Source organism: Alexandromys fortis, unplaced genomic scaffold, assembly GCF_014885135.2.
Source record: "Alexandromys fortis isolate MF-2015 unplaced genomic scaffold, M_Fortis_MF-2015_v1.1 scaffold_26, whole genome shotgun sequence".
Classification (NCBI taxonomy): domain Eukaryota; kingdom Metazoa; phylum Chordata; class Mammalia; order Rodentia; family Cricetidae; genus Alexandromys; species Alexandromys fortis.
In genome coordinates this window covers 1,390,920-1,416,440 of record NW_026067894.1, presented here as the reverse complement: position 1 = coordinate 1,416,440, position 25,521 = coordinate 1,390,920, and the positions used below count along the sequence as shown (strand labels likewise).

Below are 25,521 nucleotides of genomic sequence, written 5' to 3'. Positions count from 1 at the left end.
GGAGGGGGAGATAGGAGTGGCCCTGGGTGATAAGGAAGGGCCACAGGATGCCCAAGGTGCAAGAAGTCACCACCCAGAGCCAGACATCTCTATGGAGAGGTGACTCAGGGAATTGGGGTGAGGGTGGGGGGCTGTGGTGCAGTGCCTCTTCTCTAAGGGAACATATGCTCATCCCTTCAGAAAACAGGAAATAATCGCAGGCCAGCTTGGGCTGCCTCTCCAGCCCACAGGCCTCAGGGTCATCTCCTCAGGCCTCAAGAGTCCTGACCCCAACTCTCACCTGGCCTTACAAGCCCTCAGCCTTATCCCATTGGTCTCCCACATGCTGGGCAGGACCCGTTCATATCAACGGAAAGGCATCTTTATCTTTTTTTTTTTTTTAACATAAGTTCTCATGTAGCCCAGGCTGGCCTCAAACTTCATAAACAACGGATGACAGTCTTGAACTTCTGATCCTCCTGCCTTCACCAGCCTAGCGCTGGCATTGTAGGTGAACACCACCACACTCGGTTTATTAGGTGCTGGGGGTGGGAACCTTAAGCACTCTAACAGCTAAGCCGCACTCCAAGTCCTTGTATCAGTCTTAACAAACTACGTCATACACAGCATCTCCTCCTAGACCATAAAGGTCCACCAAGCCTGGGTCAGGTCTTCCTAGACCCATACTGTCCCGTATGACCTAAGATGATGGCCTAGTACCCAATAGGGTCTTAAGAGCTCTGCTTTGTGGTCAATGAGCTAAGCTACTTCCTATGGCCTCTCCTGAGAAGTCTAGGGTACAGACAGTTGGGCGTGCTCAACTCAAGGCTGAATAGAAGCTTTCTGGACTGTTCTGGTCAGCACTCCTCTCCTGGGAATACCTGAAACTTAGGAACAGGCAGGTAAGAATACTGTAAGCCTTCCAGGGAAGTCTGTGAAGTCGGCTGGAGCTAGTCACAATTCCCAGCCAGTCTGGGCCCCACCCACCACCCACCCCCCTGTCTAACAGGAGTCCACCAGTCGTCTCCAGTCAGGTGGGGACCCTTAAGCTTCACCCACTGAATCTCAGTCTCAGCATGGAACATGAGAGGAGTAGAAACAGCTCAGGAGAGGAAGAACCAGATCTCCATCCCCAGCGGCTCCTCGTGAAACAGACAGGAGAAAGGCAGATAGCCAAAAAGCAAATGCCAGGCCAGAGCAGCTCTGATGTTCCCTGTTCACACACCCCTGTCACCTGTCCACTCCCCAGGGCAAATGGTACTGTGTGGGTCTGAAGATGGACCTGGTAGGGCAGGAAAGCCAATGACCAATGAGCCAATGACCAACTCTAATGATTTGGCTGGGCTTCATGGACCACTGTTGAGAAAAATTCTGAAGACCAGTCTAAGCCCATGAACATCAAGATAAACTAACCTAGTCTGCATTGAAATGCAGGAGACAGGGGAGTACCTGCCTCCATTCCAGGTCCTCCACAGCCAACAGGATCTCAGGTCACTTCCTGACTTGGAATGAACCAGGCCTCTTGATGATCATTGACCAGATATTGTTGGAAAGCAATGGTGCCCAAATGGGGGGTCTAGTGCCCGGCTCTCACCACCCACATCCCTTCCTGAAGGAGTCTGGGTGCCCGCCAAGACCTTGAGAGATACCCCCCAGGCTCCTCACCTTGGGCTGGAAGGACCCCCGGTGCTTAGTGGGCTCTGCCTCCGGTTTGACCTCTTCCCCAGAGTCCTCACTGTAGCTCTCAAACTCGCTGGAGCTCCAGCCTAGGTCCTCGGCCTCACGTGGTGCTCCAGCACGGTGCACATCCTCGTAAAGTAGGCCCCGTTCTGCTCCTGCCAGCCAGGGACATTCTGGTGAGCCGGAGACCCCAGCTATCCAGATCCGGAACCCCAGCTACCCATATCCGGAACCCCAGCTACTCAGATCCGGAACCCCAGCTACCCAGATCCGGAACCCCAGCCACCCAGATCCGTAACCCCAGCAGGTAAAGGCATAAGAAAGGGAGGACGGGACAGGCAGACTGAGAGGCAATGTCAGAATGTCACTCATCTCTTTAGGAGAGAAAGACCTGAGAAAACAGGAATACAAAAGAAATATGCCCAGCACGGAAGGCTCCTTAATCCTCTCTTAACATGGCACCCCTCTGAGTGCAGGGTGTTCGCTACTTGGCATTTTTCCCAGTGAGAGAGGAAACCTCAGAGTCAAGTCTAACTGGAACCCTAGTGTGCTCCTGGGTGACTGGAGACTTCTAAAGCATCAATGGGAAGACACAGGAAGGGGCTGGACTTCCTTGATGCTGTATCCCTCCCGTGTAGTCCATGTGGTCTGCAACAGTCCAGGAGGGGGCGCAGCTGGCCAAGAGTCCAGGAGGAACCCTCGCTTTCAAAGACCACAGGCATTGCCTTGGACGGAGGAGTGGGGACAATGAGTTGAGTGTTCTGTCTCTAGAGGACCCAATTGGGCACTCATGTGAGCGCATGTGTGTTGCCTCAAGAACTGTTCATCTTGCTTTTTGAACGTGGATCTATCACGAGGACCTGAGGTTTGCCAATTCGACTGTGCTGGCTAACCAGCAAGCCCACGGAGGCTACCTCTGCCTCCCTAGCTGTTGGATCACACCATGCCCAGCCTTTTTGCATGGATTCTGAGGATCAAACTTAACCCCGCCTGTTTGGTAGTGAGCGCTTTACCTCCACTCATGGGGAGGTTATTTTTAAGCCAAGATGTTAGTGACTACCGTCTCCAGGACAGAGCAGCAGGCCACCCTGGCTGTGACCTTAAGAAGGAGAGGCTGGGCTTGCTATTTCTGCATTGGCTACCCCCACAGCTATTGCCCGAGGAGATAGATCCTAAATCCTGGGGATGCCTAGAAAAAGACCCTGTGACACCTGAGGAGAGAGAAGACCAGGGCCGGATCATCAGCTGTTTGACCTTATTCAGATGAGAAACCAAGAAGAGAGGTCCCTGTCAGCCACTGAGACTGCCCAGCTTTGGGTTTCACCCCCACGAACCCCAGCCTCCTAGCTCTATCAGTTATCTTCCCCAGGATCCAGTGAGCTGCAAGCAGGTAAAAATGATGCAAGCCTGGCCTAGGTCTGCTAAAGAGGCACTCACATTACTGGCCCATCTGTCCCTTTTCTTGGGACAGGAGACAGGAGATTCTCAAAGGCCCTCTGGCCTTGTTATTTTCTGTATACTCCCCGTGGTACTATGTATTGTCCAAGGATGGTTACTGCTGTCCCATCAGACTAAGGGCTACTCAAAAGCAGAGGTAATGTTTCGCAACTAGGTGGGAATCATCCACGCCCCCAGGAAACAGACAGAACAATGAAGTGAAAGAAAGAAAGAAAGAAAGAAAGAAAGAAAGAAAGAAAGAAAGGAAGGAAGGAAGGAAGGAAGGAAGGAAGGACATCTCATATTCAAATTCTAGCTGTGTGATCTAGGGCTTAGGGTTTGACCTCTCTAATGCATATGGAACCACAAGTCCTACCCTGCCTATCTCAAGGGGTCGATTCTGCAGGAGCACCAAATGTGCTCCATCTGACAAAAATGCCACCCAGATCCTCCTGGGGGAGGGGCAGAGCCCTGAACTTGAATTCCAGTCTGGCCTCTTAATGTCTCATCTCTAAAATGAAGACATAATACCCCTAATCACAGGTATCATGGCAACATGTGAAGAGTCAGCCTGGAGCGATGGCGTGTGCCTATAATCCCAGTTGACTGCAGAGGCTGATGATGAAACGTGAGCTCAGGGCGAGCCTTGGCTACTTGGCAGGACCCTGTCCCAGAGCACCAAGAGTCAGCTAGCATGCACAAGGTCTTGGCTTTGGACCACTTTGTGTGTGTGCTCTTGTATGCATGTATACATATGTGTGTGTTCGTGTGTGTGTATGCACATTTATACATGTACATGCATATGTGTATTGAGCAGCCTGGCTTAATGCATCTCAATCTCCCAATACACACACATACACACACACACACACACACACATACACACACACCACCTGTCCCTCTTCCATCTTCAACTCAGCAGAGTCTCTCTATGTCATCCTTCAGGCCAAATAATCTCTCCACTTCTACCACTACCCTGGAAGCCTACACCGCTAACTCATTCTCCCTGGAGTTAATCAAGGTTTGGGGAAGTGACTGTCTTTGGGGACTCATGGTTTAAATTTACCATCATCCTACCCAAGACCCCAAACCCTGTCCCGCCCAGTTTGCCCAGACCTGAGGTTATAGTGAATCTCTGCTTATATGTCTGCAGCGGTGTGAAAGATGGAGACAGAGAGCACTGGGGACAGAAGGAAGGGGAAGAGACCCTCCTAAGCTTAGCTCTCCCTCCCTGTCCCAGATAAGGCCAAGAAGGAGATCAGAAGAGGCCATACCGGGCTGATGGGTGTCTGGGCTCTCACAGGGGACGTCGTCATAAATTACATCTTCATCCAGGGCAGGGAAGGTGAATCGGTCGACTGGTGACAGAGGGAAGAAAGGTCACCCAAGTGGTCCGTGGAGGGTGGACCATCCCAAGTGCTCCACGGAGGGTGGACCATCCCAAGTGGTCCGTGGAGGGTGGACCATCCCAAGTGCTCCACGGAGGACCAACCAACTGGTAACCATCCGTGCATTCTCACTTTCACCACCAGGGACACAATTCATTGCCTTCCTCTGGCACACTGACCTTCTCAGTGCCCACCACAGACCTCCATCTTGCCTCCCTGCAACCCACACACCTCCACCCTGGCCACAGCACCTGCAGGGAAGCCCTACCCTGAAGCCTAGCTCCAGGATGGGCAGAGTAGGGTAAGGAAATCTATCCTGACCCCTGGACCTCCTAGAAAGGCCCTAGCTCCTAAGGGATGCCTTCCTGAGTCCTGCAGCATCCAAAACCTGGCCAGGCTCTGTGGCCAATACCCTCTTCTTCCTCCCACCCATCCCACTCTCCAGTGGGTCCAGACTGGACCCCTCTCCTGGATGGCTGTAACAGTCCTCACCAGTCCTGCCCCTTTTTCTCACCCAGCTTCTGTGAAGTGATGAAGCACAAACTGGATCACATCATTCAACTTTGTCAGAGGTTTTCGGGGGAGCTAGGGCACTGGCAGCCTGCTTCACCCCTAAACGCATCACTAACATGAGCCTTGGTACTTCCACTGGACCCTGGCTCCTCCTCCTCCTGAAGCTGTCCCTCTCACTTGTGTGGGAACCCACCTGCTCCTGAGTGTGGCTCTCCTCACAGAGAGCCTGGACCAGCCACCAGTGAGCTAACTCTGGCCAGCCTCTTGTTGAAGCCTCTGGGAGCAGGGGGATAGCTGGATGAAGGATCTAGGGCTCTGGTGAGCAGTGAACAGGCAGTTCATAACAGACAGCCAACAAATCTGTGGTAACTCTCTAAACATGAATGCCCCCTTGGCTCTCAAGCACCCATGCCAGCTCTTGGCCTAGACACTAAGAGACAATCTTGATTCTACCTAGGGTGGGTGGCAGATGGGGGTGGGAATGAGTGGGGAGTAACTTACTGCGACGTGAGCTCTTCCGCTTCCAGCTGGAGCGCCGAACCCCAGAGAAAGCTGCGCCCACAGCATCCCCATTGCTGACCACAGCGGGTGCCCTGTGGAGAGATGGGTCATTAAAACTTAGGCCTCCTCGTCACACTGGGAGGATGGCGACTATGGGGAGTGGCTTAGCGTTAGACCCTCAGGTCATCTAAGCTGGGCTAGCCTTTTAAAAAAAAAATCCAAAGTAAACCTTGGCTCTGATTCAAGACATGGTTTCTCTGTAGCTTTGGAGCCTGTCCTGAAACCACCTCTGTAGACCAGGCTAGCCTTGAACTCACAGAGATCCACCTGTCTCTTCCTGCTGAGTGCTGGGATTAAAGGTGTGCGCCATCATCACCCAGTTCTCAAGACTATATTTTTTAATTCTTTTTTTAAAAGCAGATGCTCTATATTTTTTAATATTTATTTATTATGTATACAATATTCTGTCTGTATGTATGCCTGCAGGCCAGAAGATTACAAATGGTTGTGAGCCACCATGTGGTTGCTGGGAATTGAACTCAGGACCTTTGGAAGAGCAGGCAATACTCTTAACCTCTGAGCCATCTCTCCAGCGCCTCTATTTTTTTTTTAAGATTTGTTTTATGAATGAATGCTCTATTTGGATATACACCTTTGCCAGAAAGAGGGCATCAGATTCCACTAGAGATGGTTGTGAGCCACCATGTGGTGGCTGGGAATTGAACTCAGGACCTCTGGAAGAACAGCTAGTGCTCTTAACATCTGAGCCATCTCTCTAGTCCCATGATTCAATACTATTAATGTTACAAATTGTAACATATTACTGTGCTTAGAGTTCTATGCTCTTATAGAAAGAAACACACTGTTTCATCATGGAAAGCAAAGACTCCATTTCCCCCACCCGCAGTCTTCAGCACCTAAGTATTCTCTTTGGGGTTGGATTTTGTTTGAATGTTTGATTTTAAAAAAATCACTGAGTTGAATTTCATTTCAATAAAATCACAATATAACTTTTGATCTGGAATAACCTTTAACAGCCCCTGCAATGGTTTTAAACAAACATTCTTCCGCTGTTTTGTACTGGGTTTCTGTGTGAAATAGCAGAATATCTCAGCACTGATCAAAACAATCAACCAACTGTGAAAAAACAGTTGCCGTGTGTGCTGCTGTGTCCAGTGCTTACCAGAGATTTAAATCTTCATAAACAACTAAATAAGCACATCCACTTTATTAGTACGCAAAATCTGTTCATGCCTTTAGCCACTGGCAAAATTACACATATGCTAAGGGATTGATAAATCAATGTCATGGCTAAGCGTGTGGTGCATATACCTATTTACACAACTATGCATCCAAGGTTGGATATAAGTTTCTCGGGTGAGATGGAGACACGAGTTGGAAAAGTTTAAAGAGTTTTCACCAAGTATCCAGGCTGGGAAGCAGGCTCTCTCACTTGCTCGCTCAGACCACTGGGCTAACTAGAAGGTGACTAAGCCCACGTCTGTCTGATGTGAGGACTGTGTTCCCCCACTATTCAAAAGCTGAGGTTGCGGTCAGGTGAGAGGATGGCTCAGTAGGTAAAGATGCTTGCTGCCAGGTTTGAGGGCCTGAGATCGATTCTTGGGACCCACACAATGGAAGGACCTCCTTACGTTATCCTTAGACTACATACATACATACACACGCGCGCGCGCACACACACACACACACACACCACAAATACATATCCTAATAAAATTACAAATAAAAAAAATCTAAAACGTTTTTAAAGCTAAAGCTTGCACTTACGTCCTCAGCTACTCCCCAGTCCCACTGTGTCACACAAAGTCCTATGCTACCGCCAGGCGGTGGTGGCGCACGCCTTTAATCCCAGCACTCAGGAGGCAGAGGCAGGCAGATCTCTGTGAGTTCAAGGCCAGCCTGATCTACAAGAGCTAGTTCCAGGACTGGCTCCAAAGCAACACAGAGAAACCCTGTCTCAACAAACAAACAAAAAGTCCTATGCTGCCCTATCTATTGTGGTGGTTTGAATGTGATTGGCTTCCATCGGTTCATGTATGTGTATGCTTAGTCCCCAGATGATGAGACATCCGGGAAAGACTGGCCTTGTTGGAGGAGGCATGAGTCACTTGGGGGGGGAGGGGGCTTTGAGATTTCAGAAGTCCATGCCAGGCCAAGTCTCTTTATCTGCTGCTGCCTACGAATCAGGATGTGGTTCTCAGCTACTACTCCAGCACCATGCACGCTGCCATGCTCCTACCATGATGATAACAGGATAACCCTCGCCGGGCGATGGTGGCGCACGCCTTTAATCCCAGCACTCGGGAGGCAGAGGCAGGTGGATCTCTGTGAGTTCGAGACCAGCCTGGTCTACAGAGCTAGTTCCAGGACAGGCTCCAAAGCCACAGAGAAACCCTGTCTCGAAGAAAGAAGAAAAAAAAAAAAAAAAAAAAAAAAAAAAAAAAAAAAAAAAAACAAAAAACCAGGATAACCCTCTGAATCTATAAGCAAGCCCCAGGTAAACATTTTCTTTAGTAAAGCTTGCCTTGGTCATGGTGTCTCTCTACAGCAACAGAACGGTGACTGAGACAGAAGTTGGTACCAGGGACTGGGGTATTGCTATGACAGAGAAACCCTGTCTCAAAAAAGGAGGAGGAGGAAGAGAGGAAGGAAACGCTCACCCATAAGGGCACAGTGAGAGGAGATAGAGTCTTTGGGGAGGGGATTAGATAGTGAGAGACCCATGGGAGGAATGAATCAATGACCTCTTATATAAGGAGCTACCAGCAGCCCCTTCCCCCTTCCACCATGACCGATCACGAGAAGATGACAACCATCTATAGGTGAGAAAGTAGCCCCTGGCAGACTCTCGATCTCCTGCAGCCTTAATCTTAGCTGCATCTTTGCTTCTGCACCCCCGAGGGAGACAAAGCCTGACTACAGTAATATCCCCTGGCCTGCTCTTGCCGACCTTGGCCACTCCACCAGTGCAGGGGAGAAGAGACGGAGAGGAAGCAGTCGGAGAGAGATGTTCACACGGGCCAGACAGTTCCAGGAGAGCAGAAGACAGAGCAGCAAGCCTCCATCCCACACAGCCCCAAGGTCTCGCTTGCCCTCCTCTCTCACAGACAGGCGATGAGCTGCGTTCTCCTGCCTACCCCACACCTTCAGCCCCACGCACAGTAGGCATAGTGATGCCCAGGGTCCAGAGCTTGAAAGGTAGTATATACTGTCTATGACACACCTGTTTACTCATCCTTCTTCCCCTCCCTCTTCTCTCTCCTTCCCTTCCTTCTTTGTGCAGGAAATGCAACCCCAGGTCTTATAGGTGCCAGGCAATTATGTCACCACCATGCTGAAAACCCAGGCATTACCTCATAGTCAGCCAGACTAACACGCCCAAGAGAGCCCAGCAACCAACTCCGAGGCTATTACGACTTTGCTAACAGCGGATCCTGTGTAAACTTTGAAGTTGACCTCAAGGTGGGGCCGGGCATTACTGGGTGAGGTCAAGTAGTTTGAGAGGGACCTGGACATGCCAGGAGCACACTACATGCACACAGGGAGGCTGGAGGATGAGCCTCCTCCTGGCTGTGTGTTATCAGAGCACAGGAAGTAGCAAGCACAGGTCCTGGTCCTGCGGCTAAGGGCCGGCTGGCAGTTGTCATCTCCACCCAGTCACCTTCCTGCCCACCTCCACTGCCCAAGCTCCCTGGCCAGCAGGAAAGGACAGAGCTGAGATCTGAACCAAGCTGATATTCTTGCAAAGCTTTTTGGTTTTTGTTTTGTTTTGTTTTAATTTTGGGGTGGTAGGAGAGGGTCTAGGAGCCCAGGCTGACTTCAAACTCATTATGTTGCAAAGATGACTTTAAATTCCTGGTCCTCCTGCCTCTACCTCCTAAGTGTTGAGATTACAGGTGTGTACCACCATGCTTGGCCTATTCAGTATCGGGGATGGAACCCAGGGCCATGCTAAGCAAGCACCCCACAGCTGAGCCATATCCCCAGCCATTTCTGCAAACCCTTGCTCCAGAGCTCAGCTCTTTAGCCCACAGACTAAAGCCGGTATTCTCAGGCAAGCAAGAGGGGAGGGGCTCTCCAAACGGGGTGACGCTCCAAGCACAGGTCTGGGCTCAGGGTTAGTGGACGAGGAAAGCATGGCAGAAAATGAGTCCAGGGCACCTCCTCCTTCCTGCCCAGCCCATGCCCATGGGGGCAGCCCCTCCCAGCTGCTGCCCTGGAAAACCACCCAGAGCCCTGTCGCTGCCCAGCTGGAATGGACCATTCTCCCAGTGAGCAAACACTCCTGCGCCTCCTCCAGGATAATAAATAACCACGACAAACACCCATGAGAGGGTCATGATCTCAGCTTCATGTGCACTTCCGCCCTCCTGAGGCCTCATGCCTTGCCCAGGAGACAGGGCTGAACTACAGTTACACCATCTGCCTGCACATGCCAGGGTGAAGCCACGTCCGCAGAGGATAAGGTAGGGAGAAGATGAGAGAGAGGTGTTAGGATTTACCCGTGACCCTGGCAGGTCCCCTGGCGGGTGGAAGACACACAGATATGCCATGTGGAGAGAGCTTGGATACAGTTTATTTAGTGGGTATTGAGAAGGGTTTAAAGGTAAGGGGTTATAGAGGGGAGGAGCGGAGGGGTAAATGAAGAGGCAGAGTTGCCTCTTCAGAAGAAGGATGGACAGAGAGAGAAGAAAGGAAGAAGAAGGAGAAGATCAGCTTGCCTTGAAAAGGGGGAGATTGGGAGTGGGTGGGGCTTGTCTCTTAAAGGGACAGGGTACCCAGTTGACAGAGCAGGCCAGGAGCATTATAACAGGAGCGGGTATCAGTCAGAAAGAGGAGTTCATGCAGGCAGCCAGTATGCCTCCAGTCCTCAGAGCACCAAGGCCGCGTGTGCCCCTCCTCCTGTCCCACAGACAGCATTGACCCTGCCTGTCCCATGCACCGTAAGTACACAGTGATGCCCAACACCCATCTGAAAATCCTCACTCCCATTATCTGTCCAGCAGCAGTTGTTGCTGCAGATGTGGACCTGTCAATGACCCTCTCTAGATATCAGACCCCACAGGGCTCCTTCCCAAAGGCTACACAGGATGGGCCATGACACAGAAGGCCTCTACTCCAGAACACTGAAGGTTCCTGGCCAGCTGGGCCCAACCACCTGGCAAATTCAGGGCTTTTCACAAAGAGAGACATGAAGACTATTCTAGAAGAAAGAATGTCACCTTTGGGGAGCAGAATATATTAGGATAGGATCTGTCTTAAAAGACATGAAAAGCCGGGCGGTGGTGGCGCACACCTTTAATCCCAGCATTCGGGAGGCAGAGGCAGGCGGATCTCTGTGAGTTCGAGGCCAGCCTGGTCTACAAGAGCTAGTTCCAGGATAGGAACCAAAAAGCTACGGAGAAACCCTGTCTCGAAAATAAAATTAAAAAAAAAAAGACATAAAAGAAAACCAATCTATAGCCAAGGACAGAGCAGAGTCACTCACTTCCTTCCAAGCTGGTCACACACCGCCAGTACCCTCTAAAGACCCCATCACCCGTGACCCCCCCACATCCAAGAAACACCAACAAAAGTCAACTCAGTTGGCTGGAACAAAACATGGGGAGCTCTCCTCAGGCCTGAATGTTGCTGTCGGTAACAGGAGTTGAAAGGATCTTTTTTTCTTTTTCTAAGACAAGTTCTCACCATATAGCCCAGGCTGGCTTCAACCTCCAAATCCCCCTGCCTCGGGGCAGGTGAGATGGCTCAACAAGCAGAGGTGCTTCCCACCAAGACTGGCAGCCTGGGTTCACCCTTGAACTCGCATGGTGGAAGGAGAGCACCAGCTCCCGCAAGCTGTCCTCTGACGGCCACACGCCACACCACGTGTGTACAGACACACAAAGAAACAAATGCAGCTTAACGACCCCTCCACCTCTGTCCCTCAAACTCTGGGGTTACAGGTAACTTTCCTGGCCACCCCGCCCAGCAAAGCTGAACAGACCTTAAAGGCCATCTGGCCCTGATGCCTGGATGTAGCTCAGTGGGTAGAAAGCTTACCTAGTATTCCTGAAGCCCTAGGTTCCCTCCCAGGACCAAATAAGACAGAACACACAGGCTCAGGCCTGCAGTCCAGGACCTGGGAGGCTAAAGCAAGAGGATCGTGAGTTCAAGGCTGGCCTGAACCACATAATGAGGCTGGGTCGGGCCCAAAGGTTCCAAGCCAGCTTCTGGGAGACTAGACTCCAAAAAGACACTAGCTCCAAAAAGACACCAGCCTCAAAACCTCTGTCCTATAGCACTGATCACGGGTCTTGGGAGGGGCTTCTACTAGCTCCAGTGAGCAGCAGAGCAGAGCCCCAGGCCAGAGGTGAGATGTAGCACACACCAGTTACAACAGCCAGAAGACAAATCCTGCCTCTGCCATTTGGCCCAGAGCACACGGACAGTCACTAAATACAGAACCAAATGAATCATCACGTCCACTTCCTGCCATGAGGATCAAGGAAGAATGTATAGAAAAGTGCTCAGCATGCCTCTGTGCCTCAGTTTCCACAGCTGTGGAACAGACCATGATACCCCCTCGGAGGGTCCTGCCGAAAAGCAGATATGGAGATAGGCAGGTAACAATGCCTGCCTAGGCTCTGGCCTTCCCTATGCCTCTCCAGGTAGTGGCCCCCTTTAACCACGGGATCTGCATGCCGTGGCCAGGGTCCCTCCCATAGAGATGGCCTCCAGGGCATGGTTTGTCCTTTGCCTTCTACACTTGGACACAAGTCCACAAGCTCGATTACTGGCATGGTGAGGACCACATGGAGAAGTCAGGGGAGGCGGTGCTTCATCCTCGCCCCCAAAACAGTCCTCAACTGGAAGTGAGCACTAAGGACACCTGAGAACCCTCTCATGTGGCCTCGACGTCACAAACGCAGGTGCCACGCCAGTGTACCTACTGGCCTACTTCAGGAGCTTCTGGGGGCCTGGGGACCGCAGCCAGAGCACAGACAGGCATTGCATCCTCACCGATCGTGAAACAAGAATACAGGTTCCCACGGGAAAACGTTCACTGTATGTAATTAGGTTTAAAAAAATTAGTGAGCCATGAAATAGCAGGCACAATAAAACCACCGCTCTAAAAAAAACCATGCCGCCCGCTGCAGTGTGTGCCCAACAGATGCGAGACAACACACAGCACACGTGAAAGACTGGCCACAGCCTGTCATCTTCTGACTTAGCTGTGTTTCAGCAAGCGCAGTATGACCTACTGAAAGGAGGGGCGGAGGGAGTAGCAGATAAGGAGGAGAATGAAGTCAGAATGTTAAGAACGGATTCCTGGGAGGTGGGAGAGATGTGGCTCAGCAGGTAGAACATTCCCCTACAGGACAAAGCCCTGGGGACCACATAAATTGGGTGTGGTGACTCACTTCTGTAATCCCACCTAGGGAGGAGGATCAAAAGTCCAAGGTCATCCTTGGCTATAGAGTAAGTTTGAGGCTAGCCTGGGCTTCTAGAACCTGTAGGGAGGGAGGGAGGGAGGGAGGGAGGGAGGGAGGGAGGGGAGAGAAATCTGAGCAGCCACACTAGCTGTCCTCTGCTTGGCTTCCAGATTGCTGGTGTGACCTGCTGACTAAGGCTGAGGCTTGGGGAAGCAGAGCCTGCCCTTACTGGGAGCCTCCCCACTGCACAAGCCAGTGCTGAAGCCACATTCCAGGCACACTTCGGAGAGATGGGCTCTCCTCCCCAGCCTTGTTTACACCTAATGACACTGCTGGGTAGTTATCATCATTCCACTAAACTGATGAGGAACCAGGCCTTGGAGAGGTCCCCAGTTAAGTCAAATGTGCATGGCTGGTGAAGAGCTGAGGTTTAAAACTGGGTCCAGCGCCAAACAAGAGAAGATGCTCAAGGCAACAGGGCAAGCGTCCCCTAGGCTAACTCAGAACAGACGGCAGAGAGGCAGGACAGGATGATGGCTGAGAGTGAGGAGCCCGGCCCCTCATGTCCAAGCCATGGACCACTCTGAGTCATCCCGACCAGCCCAGCCAAGAACTAGAAATACTAGAACACACAGCCAGCTCATGGGGTCACTGGGTCACTTAGCCTCAGCATGATGTCCAGCGCTGCCCTGACATATGATCTGTCTGGGATCACTGAGTCTGAGCTAGGGAGTCATGTCCCCAGGACATAGTGGGTACACTGGGCAGGGGGTAGAGAGAAGGCACACCAGAAAGAGCCAGAAGAATGCAGTCGCCACAGTCCTAGTCCTGAGCTCTGCCTCTGGGAAGCAGATGGAGTAACAGCCAGACCCCAAGGAGCGGTACCCTTTCTTTAACCCAAACTGCTCCAGGAGAGCCCTGTCCGTCTGCCCAGGGGCTTCTCAATCTAGAAATTTCTTCCACCCTGCCCAGTCCTGTATGAATTTCCACTCATGCTCGGAGAAACTTCCTGTTACAGCCCTTCTGGTCACACCCCAGACCCCTGGACATCCATCCTTACTCTATTTCATCCTGTGTCCAAGACCCCTGACTGAAGTTCTCTACAGCTTAGTACCCTGCTGTGCCATGGGGATCCCAAACAGAGCAGACCCCAGGCAATACTGGGAATCATGCTGATCCGGTCCAGGCTAATCACAGAGGAGAGGTGCCCACAATACCGAGCTTGCTCACCCACTCCAAGCCAGGAAGAAACCCTAGGGGTCCACCCACTCAACATGAGCAATGAATGTGAAGGAGGCCTTCCCTGCCCTGCAAGGGCATCTATCTAAGCTGGAGATCTGGGGTCATCTGCCTGAGAATGAGCCTTCAACTCACACAGGGAGACAAAGGCTTCCTCTGTCACATAGGGAGAGCCAAGATTTCAACCCAGGGTTCCAGATGTCTTTAGCCATCAATTATTTCCCCCCCCCATGCAAACACACACACACACACACACACACACACACACACACACACGGTCTTTCTGTGACCCTGAGCATTGAAGGACTGTGATATCAGAAAGGATCAGCGGGTTAAGGCACCTGCAGGCAAACCTGAGGATCTGAGTTCAAACCCATTCCTGCAAGTGTCCGCTGACCTCCATTTGTGTACCGAGACACACAAACACATCCACACAAATACACATACACACTACATAAATTAATATAATAAAAAAATAAGTAGCCAGCCTGATTAAGTACCACTAACTGTGAGTTGAACTAGGTACAGCATGGGGGAGAAATCAGTGGTTCACTTTACAGAGGAAACCAGAGTCCAGAGGAATTTTGGCTTCCATGTTAGTGCTTGGGTGGGCTAAAACAAGGCCCCAGCATTCCAGCCCTTAGCCACTAGGGTGCCCTGTTTCCTGGGAGCTCCCAGGCACAAGGCACATAGAGTCCCCCAACGACAGCCACAAAGGGGAAATGTAACCAGGTGAGGTGGCTGTAACGCTAGCACTTGGGAGGCTGAGGCAGGAGGACTGCCGTTAGTAAAACAGAATAGGACCCTGTCTCAACCAAAAAATTTTAGAAAAATATAATTCTTTTTAAATGTGGCCTAAGGATGTAACTCAGTTGGCAGAGTGCTTGCCTGGCATGCACACAGCCCTGGGTTCACTCCCCACTACTAGGCACGGTGCCGCGTGCCCATAATCTCAAAGTTCGTGGCCATCTCTGCTACACAGTAAGTTCAAAGCCACCTTAGGCTATGGGAAAAATTATCTGCCCCCCTCCCACAAAAATAAAATGAAATATAAAACTGGCCAGCAAGATGGCGCAGCAAGTTTCTTTGTTGCTAAGCCTGATGACCTGAGTCCAATTAATTCCCTAGGACCTACAAGGCAGGAGAGATCTGACTCCCATCAGTTACCCTCTGACAACTATGTAACCATGGCACATGCACACAAATGCATGAGTACATACATGTCGCACACACACACACCCAAATAAATGTAAAAAGTTTAACTAAGGAAAAGGGTAAGAATGGGCCAGTATTAGCAGAGGTGGTCCACAGCAGCTGAGTTCCCATTGATAGCTCTGGGGGACTGAGTCTCCTCTTCCATTTTGCACAGGGACACAAAGATGCTGGGAGAGTCCCTGAGTCCACCAAGACCACTTGGGTAGTGAGAGGCCTTGGTGTGGGACTGGGGCCAGGCCTGCTTCCTGCCATGAAGCAGGCTCCCAGTCAAAAGGAAGAGAGCCACCCAAGCCTCAGCACTGACCTCATCTGGGCGAAGGGTCTTAATGAACTATGGCATTCTCCAGTCACAGTTCCACCCCGTCCCGCACGCCCCTGCTCTACTCCACTCTCTTCCCAGTGGGCAAAGCTACATACGATGAGCCACAAGTTCACTTACTCTGTCTGGGGCGGTACAGCGGCTGGGTCTAGGTCTGTGGGAAGAGCAAAGGAAGACAGCCTGTCAGACAGAGGCTGGCCCCAAGAGCTGAGTCTATTCCCGCCCCCTTCTTACCCCGCCCCACAAGGAACCAGGGTGCCCTTAGGATTCCCTGCCTTTCCTTAGGCCCCCACTCTGTTGAGTAAGCTCCCTACCTGTCCGGCCTGTCCCACACCGCCCCCACGGCCCAACCTCAGTCAGAACCAGTACCCTGCCTGCCAGGCTTCCACCAACCCCAGCTCAGGAAGTTCCTGCTGAGCCAGTCCCCAGTGTCTCCCAGATGACAGATCTGAGCGCCCAGCAGCTGGCATTTACTGACAACATGACTGGACCCTCCCACCCCCGGGGTGCTGGCTCCCCAAGCAGACAGATGGGCTCTCTGGAGCTGTGGCTTGGAAGGCTCCAAGAGCTCAGGGCTTGTGTCCCCAGCAGAAACTCAGGCCAAGCGATTCCATTAAGGCCCCGGCAGAGTGCAAGCCAGATGTTGTAGGAATGTTAGGAATCTCCTTTCCCAAGAGAAACGGGACACAGCCTCTTCCCAGTGGCTCCCTTTCCTGCTTACTGGGGAGCCTGAGCCTCTCCAGTTCACATGCCCGGCTGAGACTCTCCGAGACACCTCACCTGGGCCGGGGACAGTGTCGAAGCTGATCAGTGAGGGCTCTGCATCCCTCTCAGGGGCAAGGTCAGGAACAACCAAGTCTGTGCTGGTCCCCTCTTCATCATCACTGTCATCGAACTCAAAGGCTTCTCCGGAGTCCTCCTCCACCTCGGGGGAGGGGCCTGGGGCTTTGGAAGCCAGTGGATCTCCTGGAAGAGAGGAGGGGTTAGCAGGCTATTGGGCCTCAAAGAACAGGGTCTGGAGGCTGGATAGCAGTTCTGGAGACAAGGCTAAACGCTGCTCAAGGCCTTTGCAGCATTAGGGTCCTACTATGTTCCCAAAGCATCTTGGGCACTGGGTCAGGTCTCTGAGCAGAGGACAGTGGAGGCGTTACTTGACCATCTCTTCTCATAGTCTGTTGAGACAAGATCTCACTTTGTAGACTAGGCTGGCCTGGAACTCAGAGATCCACCCGCCTCTGTCTTCCAAGTGCCAGGATTAAAGGCACACGCCACCATGCCTGGCTGAGTTCCCAGTCCTTTTAAATACACGTGTAAAGAGGCCTGTTTCTGTGTGCTTGCATGCTGGTGTGTTCCGTGCAGGGGCAAGCGAGAGCAGGTAAACTGTAGGTCACGTAGGTCACGTGAAGCAGCCTCTTGGGAACGCAATGACTGGAAGGCAGATAGAGGACACCCAGGTGCTGGGGCAGGGCTGGAATAAGGTCTGAGACCCGAACTCCTAGTACAGAGGCCTCCAGCAGGGCCTGACTTCCTGTTTCTCCCCTCCTGGTGTGTTCTCGGTCCCCTTCCTCATTCTTCACAGCTCAGCTCAGCAGTCTCCCTAAGCACACTGTGGGTGCCTCCCTCTGCTCCCATCTCTTGCTTTTCTCACCCTGGCCTTGCATGGCCAGCACAGGCTTATTCAGTATGGCGTGTAATCCCTACCAGTTATGGATCCTAAATACCTGAGCAGACTGTGCCCTTTACTGTCAGGGCCTGACTGGCCAAGTTAGGGCTCGGAAGCTATAGTCTAATACTGAAGGACCGGGGTTTCCAACAGTGTACTCTGTGCACTCCTGACTCTGAGGGTCCTCCCGAGGCAGCTACATAGCTGGGAGCGGAATCTTATCCCTGCAAAGTCCTGTCACTCAACATCTCTGTGCCTCGGTTCCCTCCTCCATACAATGGAAAAGCAAAGCAGCACTCCCTAAGCCCGGCTGAAGGCCTCAAATGTTTCTCAGCCTCAGTGTAGCTGACACAGAGAAGGTGAATGTCATTATGGCATCCTTCCAGCACACTGTGGGGGCTCCACAGCATTTCCACTGCAGGACAGTAGCGCCCTACGGTTATAACCCCCCAAAGAATCTCCAAATATTACTGTGTGTTTGGAACACATCTCTACTAGTTGGGAGTTTCTGGGGCAGGTGTTGCCCCCAACACAGCACCAGTTATCTGAGGGCTCCAACTTGAATGACAGACTGTGGAGCCTGCCTGAGACCGCAGGGGACACGAGTGGTGGGGAGAAGGACAGAGCAGAAAGCAGGGTGGAGGGGCCAGCAGACGAACGGGCAGGCAGCCACGCCCAATTCCAACAGTCTCTCCTACCCTTGGAGGCCCCAGACATGACACTCAGGCACACATGTAGATGGGAGACCAGCTCTCTGGCTGGATGTGGTGGCTCACACCTGTCATCACAACGCTAGGGAAACTGAGGCAGGAGAACTAGATCTGAAGTCAGCCTGGGCTGCAGAGTAAGTAAGATGCTGCCTCAAAAGAAAAAAGAAAAGGGAGAGAAAAAGAAAGAGAGGAAGGGAGGGAGGGAGAGAAAGAGGGAGAGAGAGAGATGGAGCTAGAGGGATGATGGATGGATAGCTGGGCAGTTAATGCTTACAGAGGACCTGAGTTCAAGTCCCAGCACTCACATGCAGCTGCTCGCAACCACCGGGGCTCCAATGCTTCCTCCTGGCTTCCAAAGACACAGACATAGGCACACACACTCACATACACAGAAAAATCAGTCTTTTTCGCAAAGCACTAACGGAATCAGAAAAATAACTTGGAAATGAGTAAAGGCAATTGCAGCCCAAAGTCGGCATCCTACGACTTCTGCTCCACACAGGAACCCACATAAAGGAGGTAGAAGAGTCACCACTCTGAGTGTTGTCCTCTGACCTCCACAGGCACATGTCACACACACACACATGCGCACCCACACACACATAATAATTTTTTTAATAAATCAGATATTGGCTGGAGAGATGGCTCAGAGGTTAAAAGCACTGGCTGCCCTTCTACAAGTCCTGAGTTCAATTCCCAGCACCCACATGGTGGCTCACAACCATCTGTAATGAGATTTCATGCCCTCTTCTGTTGTACAGGCATACATACAGGCAGAACACTGTATACATAATAATAAATAAGTAAATAAATAAAAGAAATAAAATATAGCCTGGTGGTAGTGGCATATCCTCCAGTACTCAGGAGGCAGAGGCAGGTGCATCTCTGTGAGTTTGAGGCCAGCTCAGTCTACGAAGTAAGATCCAGGACAGCCAGATCCATTACACAGAGAAATCTTGTCTTAACAAAAGCAAAAAAAAAATCATATCCAAACTCTAAAAAAAATATAATTATTTTAATTTATAATATCTAAAAGTATGTCATTTCAGATATTTAAATATATATAATTATTATGCAGAGATGTTTATAGACCACATTTGGAGTTGGACAGTGGTAGCTCACACCTTTAATCCCAGCACTTAGGAGGCAGAAGCAGGTGGATCTCTGTGAGCTCAAGGTCTGCCTGGACTACAGAATGAATTATAAGACATCTAGGGCTATACAGAAAAACCCTGTCTCGAAAAACAAACAAACAAATTAAAAAGAAAGAAAACCACATTTGGTAATACAATACCAAATATTATCCATTCAGTATGGGTTGAAACTTTCAGATATTTTAAAGCTTTATTTTAACAAAATAAGATTAGGCACAAATTTTTTTTTTTTTTTTTTTTTTTTTTTTTTTTTTTTTTTTTTTTTGGTTTTTCAAGACAGGGTTTCTCTGTAGCTTTAGAGCCTTTCCTGGAGCTAGCTCTTGTAGACCAGGCTGGCCTCAAGAGGCACAATTTTAACCTGTTTATTTGCACATGTGTGTATGTATGTAGGTGCTCACGTGCCAGTCAGAGGCTAACACACGGGAGTCCTCTCCTTCAGCCACACGGGTCCCAGGGGCAAACTCGGGTCACTAGTCTTGGCAGCAAGAGCCTTTACCCACCAGCTGAGCCACCTCACCAGCCTACATCAAGTACAATTTGGTTCTGGTTTTGACTATGGTATTAATTATATGCACGGTGTGTACATATGTGTCTGTATACGTGAATACATACACATGTATGAACATGCATGTGTGTACAGAACCATTTTCTCGATCTTTCCAGCCACACTGTTCTTGCTGGTACAATAATGCGCTCAGTACCTTCTGCCTCGGGACCTTTGCACTGGCTCCTGCGGGGCCTAAGATGTTCTTTCCTCTTTTATCTTCTCCTGCTCCCCTCCTCGAGCTGCTCTCTGCCACTGGCCAGTGGGGCTGCCGTGGAGACCCTGGGACTCCCTGTGGTTTGTTTTTTGGAGACACGGTCGCATTTAGCCCAAGCTAGTCTCAATCTCACTAAGTAGCCTAGGAAGACCTAGAACTTCTGATCCTCCTGCCTCCGGCACACTGTGGTGGGAGGGAGTGCTGAGATTTGAGACATATACGCCATCACACCCAGCTCTCAAAGTAATTTTTTAGTCCCAAGTAAATGACCACAGAGTCCCTGCCTGCCTTGCCACAGGGCCATCCTGCTTCGTGGATGTCTAACCTCTCAGTGTCCTGTCTTCGCTCTGATGATTCTCTACACATATGGCAGGTGTCACCACAGTGACTAAGGTCTTAGGGCTCCACTCAGCCCTGACATCAGCCGTAGGGTGAGCATGGCAATACCTGATCATCCAGTTTACTTGGTTTCTGCAATCAAAATGGGGTCACGGGCCTACCTGGCTCCCAGGGCTGATGAGGAAAGACAGGTTAGCGCTGAGACTCCTGGTGTGAGGGCTGAGCTCAGTCACTACCAGCTAGTCACATGACAATGATGCCGGGTATATTATTGTCATTCATCACATCATATTCTCCTGGCTCTACCATGGTCATTACTATTATTACAGCCCTGTCTAAGCCCCATCCATGTCCCTGGCTAACATGAGCTGTCCCTTCCAACTCACAGGCCAGCCCCTGTCACACTGACTCCCCATGGAGTATTGGGGACCCAGATCACTTCTGCACTTCCTTCCTTGAAGAATATAAAGAGCTCCAGCTATTCCCATCTGTGTCACCATGAGTCCAATCAGCTGCTCCTGGCAACCCTGAGTCAGAGATTGTGGCAAAGTTAAGACGCTAGCTGAAATCTTAGCACTCACAGAGGACCTTGGGTGGGGAAGGATGCACTAGGAGAAACAAGGTCATGCCCAAAGAGGAGTCAGCTAGTGCTTACCAGGCCTTGGAAAGGACCATGCATAAGACTACCCTCGGAAGATGAAGAATCATGTGACATGTTTGCATGGGGAGTGGATGTGGTTCGCAGGTGCAGCACGAGTCAGTGACCCAAAGCAAGTGACCCCCAGGACACCGCAGACATGAACCATGGGGGGGGAGGTCAGGATGGGCCAGGTATCTGAGGGCATCCCTTCCTCGGGAACTAAAAACCAGACACAGACAAGGGACCAGTCCAAGGTCACAGGAGAGCCTAGAGGCAGCTGTCAGTCAAAACCTTAAAACAGAGGCTCTGTGCGGGTCTGCTCTGCTTTCATTCGTACTTCCCAAATGGCCTCCTTCAGGGTAGAAGAAAGAGAGCCAGGGACCCACAGCAGGAGCCAGAGGGACCCAAGGCCCCTGGCACAGAAAAGATCCTCTCCCCCAGACAACCCCACGCTGTTCCGCATCAGAGGTGATTGTATCAGCCAATGGTGATTGGACGCCCAACCGAACTTCCCAACCATCATGACAGGTGTCAGTCACTCATGCCCTTGACAGGTACACCCAGGCCTCAAGAGAGCCAACCTAAGTGAGTCTACCAGGCAGAACACTGAGAAGCCATATTGCTACTAGAAAGCAGTCCGCTGGGCAGAACCACAAACTAGTGGATTCCTTGTACTTCACAAGGGAACATTCCAGAGTGTAAGAGACCCATCTTCGGGCCCCACCAGGGCATAGGCACTCAAAAGCGACCCACGCAGGTTTGCCACGCCCTTCAGTGACACACACTCCCGTTCAGTGAGCACTGGTTGCCACACACACTTCTTTATGTATGTTTAAAACCTTGCAACAGCACAGAAGAGGGTGTCATTATTATTACCCCACGTTTAAGGACAAGGACACTGAGCTGTAGAGACACCAAGTCCCATCACTGAGCTTACAGTGTAAGTGGTGGCAGGGTCAGGATCCAAACTCAGACCAGGTCAGTAATGGAGGGGCTCTGGCTGGTAGCAGATTTATTCTCTTCCCTCTCTGGAGAGTTGGGGAGGGGGGCAGAGGGAGACAAGAAGACAGGGAGCTGGGCTTGTGGGTAAGACAACCATAGATGCCACTCTGCGGTATCTGGGGCCCCACTGAAGGGGATGCCAAATAAAACACAGGAAGCTGGGTTGAATTCTAGATCAACAAGTGGTTTTGTTGGGTAAATACATTCCTTTTGTTTCCCCTTCTTTTCATAAATTAGTCAAGGCTGAGATACCTCTGTGATCCGTCCTTATAGTCAAACCCTTTCCTTCAATCCCCATTTGCACCTGCAACTGACCCACCTCAGCCCCCAGTGTCTCTCAGTCCCAGGCCCCAAACTGTCCGTCTCTGCAAGGGATCTTGGGTGAACAGCTTGGGTAAACATCAGGAAATGCCTGGCATTTACTCTAAAGACAGGACTCCATCTTGTGGGTAGGGAACCTGAAGCAGATGGAGACACAGGGCACACAGCCAGCAGAACACAGTCTGCCCAAAGCCAGCACAGCTCACCCAGTGCCCCCGGGCCCCTGGGGTACAGTACCTACGGCAGGCTGTGCAGGAGGGCTCGAGGAAGCCATCAGAGTCCAGCTCACGCTAGCACCGTCCTCGCTGCTCGCCTGTGGAAAGAAGGCCAGAGACTCGGTCAGATAACCACCACAGCAAGGGAGCCTGGCTTGGAAGTCGTACTCCGGCCCAGCCCCGCTCACACTCTTCCCGGCAGCCCCAGATAAGCCCAGCCTCCACCCAGCATAAATCATTAACTTACAGAAAAACCTGCAGCTGCAAAGCAGAATAGCCCCATCGCCCCAGAATCCACCACAGCCACAGTATGCCTTAGCCCACTGTCAAGGGGCCCATAAGAGCCTGTGGGCCACTCTAGAGGGTCCCTCCCACATCCTCTAGCCCAGGCCTGGAGTCACACTTGAGCCACCAAGGTCCCAAGTTCCAGAAACCATATTACCCTGGACTGGAATATCACGGACAAGTCTGGACACTTCCTCCTCATGGGGTCCCCATCATCACAGGTTCCCATGGGTCTAACGTCTCACCGGACCCCTCCTGAAACCTGCTAAAAAGCTACTCTCTCTCTTCATCTCTCACTGGCCTGCCCTATGATGTTGTCCTGCTGGCAAGTAACCACCAGCCTAGGAATACAGCTGCAGAGCTACAGGGCAAAGGGCTACAGAGAGGTAGATGGCCCAGGATGCGGACAGAATCCAAAATGCCCAGGAGGCAGAGGCCACTCCTATCTCATGGAGCTCACACATACAGCAGGGCCAAGCACAAAGGGAAGGTTCCCCGGGCTTGGAGCAACCTTGCCTGGTGTCCCTTACAGAGCAGGGAGATGTACCCTGAACCTCTGATCTGGTAGCTGCCCTTCTAGATCCCCCTACAGGGAGGGACTCAGGTCTGAAGAAGGAGCAGAGAACTCTGTCCAGTCCGGCCCTGTCACCAGCTGGCTGGGGATTGTTTTCCTTTCATTTCTACTAATGAACTGACCGAATGAAAACGGAATGTGCAAGGATGACAACAACAACAACAACAAAAAAAACGATGACAGTGACATTCACGGAGCGCCTCCTGTTCGGAGGTCACTCGAGGCCCATAGCAAGCCCTGTGGAGAAAATGAGGTCCGGAGTGTGCCTGCAACTCGCCCACGATCACACAGTTAGGAAGGCACAGATTCAAACCAACGACAGATATGTCTGTGCTCCTTGAGGAATCTGTATGGGGCTGGAGAAACGGCTCAGTGGTCGAGAGCGCTGGTTGCTCTTGCAGAGAACCCGGGTTTGCTTTTCTGCATCCACATGGTAGCTCACAACTGTCTGTAATTCCAGTTCTAGGGGATCTGATGTCCGCTTCTGGATTCTGTGGGCACCAGGCACATACGTGCACAAGTATCCCAGCACTCAGAAAGCAGAAGCAGGCAGGTCTCCATGAGTTCGAGGCCAGGCTGATCTACAGAGCAAGTTCTAGGACAGCCAGGGATACAGAAAGAAACCCTGTCTCAAAAAACAAAACACAAAGACAAAAAAATAAAAAAATGAAACGACTTCTAGAGCAATCTAACATATTCACCTGCTGCCACAAGTTTATTCCGCTGTCCCCTCCCCACTTACTCATGATGCTGTCTTCTAGTTCAGCCACCCCAAGTCAAGCATGTCACCATGGCTCTGCCGTTGTTCCCTGGACCACAGCCCAATGCTCTACTGCAGACCCACATCTCCTGCCTCACTCCATCTCATCACGGGGGCACTGGGCATCTCCCTTCACTACCAGAGGGGGCGCAGGATGCCATGAAGGAACAGAGGGATGGGAGCCTACCTTCACCTAACCGTAGCTTTTATTCAGAGGACTGCCACCGCTGTTCAACCTCCTCACTGCTTGTCATCACTAGCGTGTTATGCTGTCTGGGGTCTGAGCTTCATGCCAGGCCTGCTTCCAAAGCATGCACAGCATCGGGTACTACTGGGGATGTCAGGTGTCATGGGGATCTTGGAGGCATAGTCCCTGCACCCACGGGGCCACTGTACACCTCTCAATCTGTTCACAGGGAAGCACACAGACCCCTGCACCGTCACTGTTTGGTTTCGGTTACATCCTTGTTGATTTCAGAACAGTGCATGCTTGCGGAAATGGGTTTGTTTGCTTTCTGACACTGGGTATAGAACCCAGGGCCTTGTATGTGACCCCTGTTATCACTGTTATCACAGCTTGGTTTTGGTTTTGGTTTAATTCTTATTGATTTCAGAACAGTGCATGCGGAAACGGGTTTGTTTGCTTTCTGACACTGGGTATAGAACCCAGGGGCTCACAGGTGCTAGACAAGTACTCTGCCACCGTGCCACCTGCCCAGCTCAAGACTCACTTGAAATAAACATTACTTTAATTATGTGTATGTGTGTCCCCAGCAATCTTATCTTCCCCCACCCCCACCCAAACACACACACACACACACAGAGTGCTGGAGTTAGTTATAGGCAAGTCTATGGCCACATCTGGCTTTGTACGGCACCCCCACCCCGACACACACAGATTGCTGGAGTTACAGGCAAGCCCGTGGCCACACCTAGCTTTGTATGGCACCCCCCACCCCACCCGACACACACACAGAGTGATGGAGTTATAGGCAAGCCCGTGGCCACATCTGGCTTTATACAGCACCCCCACCTGACACACACAGAGTGCTGGAGTTACAGGCAAGTCAGTGGCCACATCTGGCTTTGTATGGCACTGAAGACTTGAACTCAGGACCTCATGCTCGCACAGCAAGTGCTCTGACACACTGAGCCATTTCCCAGCCCAACCTCCCTTCTCCAACAGCACACAGCAGCGCTGGACTCGCCCTAGACAGCCCTCCAATCCACTCAATAGTCATAATCGCCCCAGGCTGCACAGGCAGAAGCTGCCCTAGTCTCTTGGTGTTATGAACAAGTCGGCATTAAACATCGTCTTCCCTGCCCTGACCCCAGCTGGGCCTTGGGGAGATGAGTTCACAGCCTTCAGGGTTCATCCCTAAAAACACAA

At 51.4% G+C, this 25,521-nt stretch overlaps 1 protein-coding gene across 1 annotated transcript in view; it reads right to left on the bottom strand.

The window, feature by feature from the left end:
* Arhgef10l (Rho guanine nucleotide exchange factor 10 like) overlaps positions 1–22,973 on the bottom strand; it is a 92,579-nt gene extending 69,606 nt beyond the window's left edge. The window contains exons 1-7 of the mRNA XM_050152378.1: positions 22,955–22,973; positions 22,535–22,610; positions 16,488–16,673; positions 15,828–15,861; positions 5,499–5,590; positions 4,371–4,454; positions 1,645–1,814 (exon numbers count right to left, since the gene is read on the bottom strand). Coding sequence (XP_050008335.1) covers positions 1,645–1,814; positions 4,371–4,454; positions 5,499–5,590; positions 15,828–15,861; positions 16,488–16,673; positions 22,535–22,571 — 603 coding nt within the window. The 5' untranslated portion in view covers positions 22,572–22,610; positions 22,955–22,973. The remainder of the gene's footprint in view (positions 1–1,644; positions 1,815–4,370; positions 4,455–5,498; positions 5,591–15,827; positions 15,862–16,487; positions 16,674–22,534; positions 22,611–22,954) is intronic.
* Between the last annotated feature and the right edge of the window lie 2,548 nt (positions 22,974–25,521).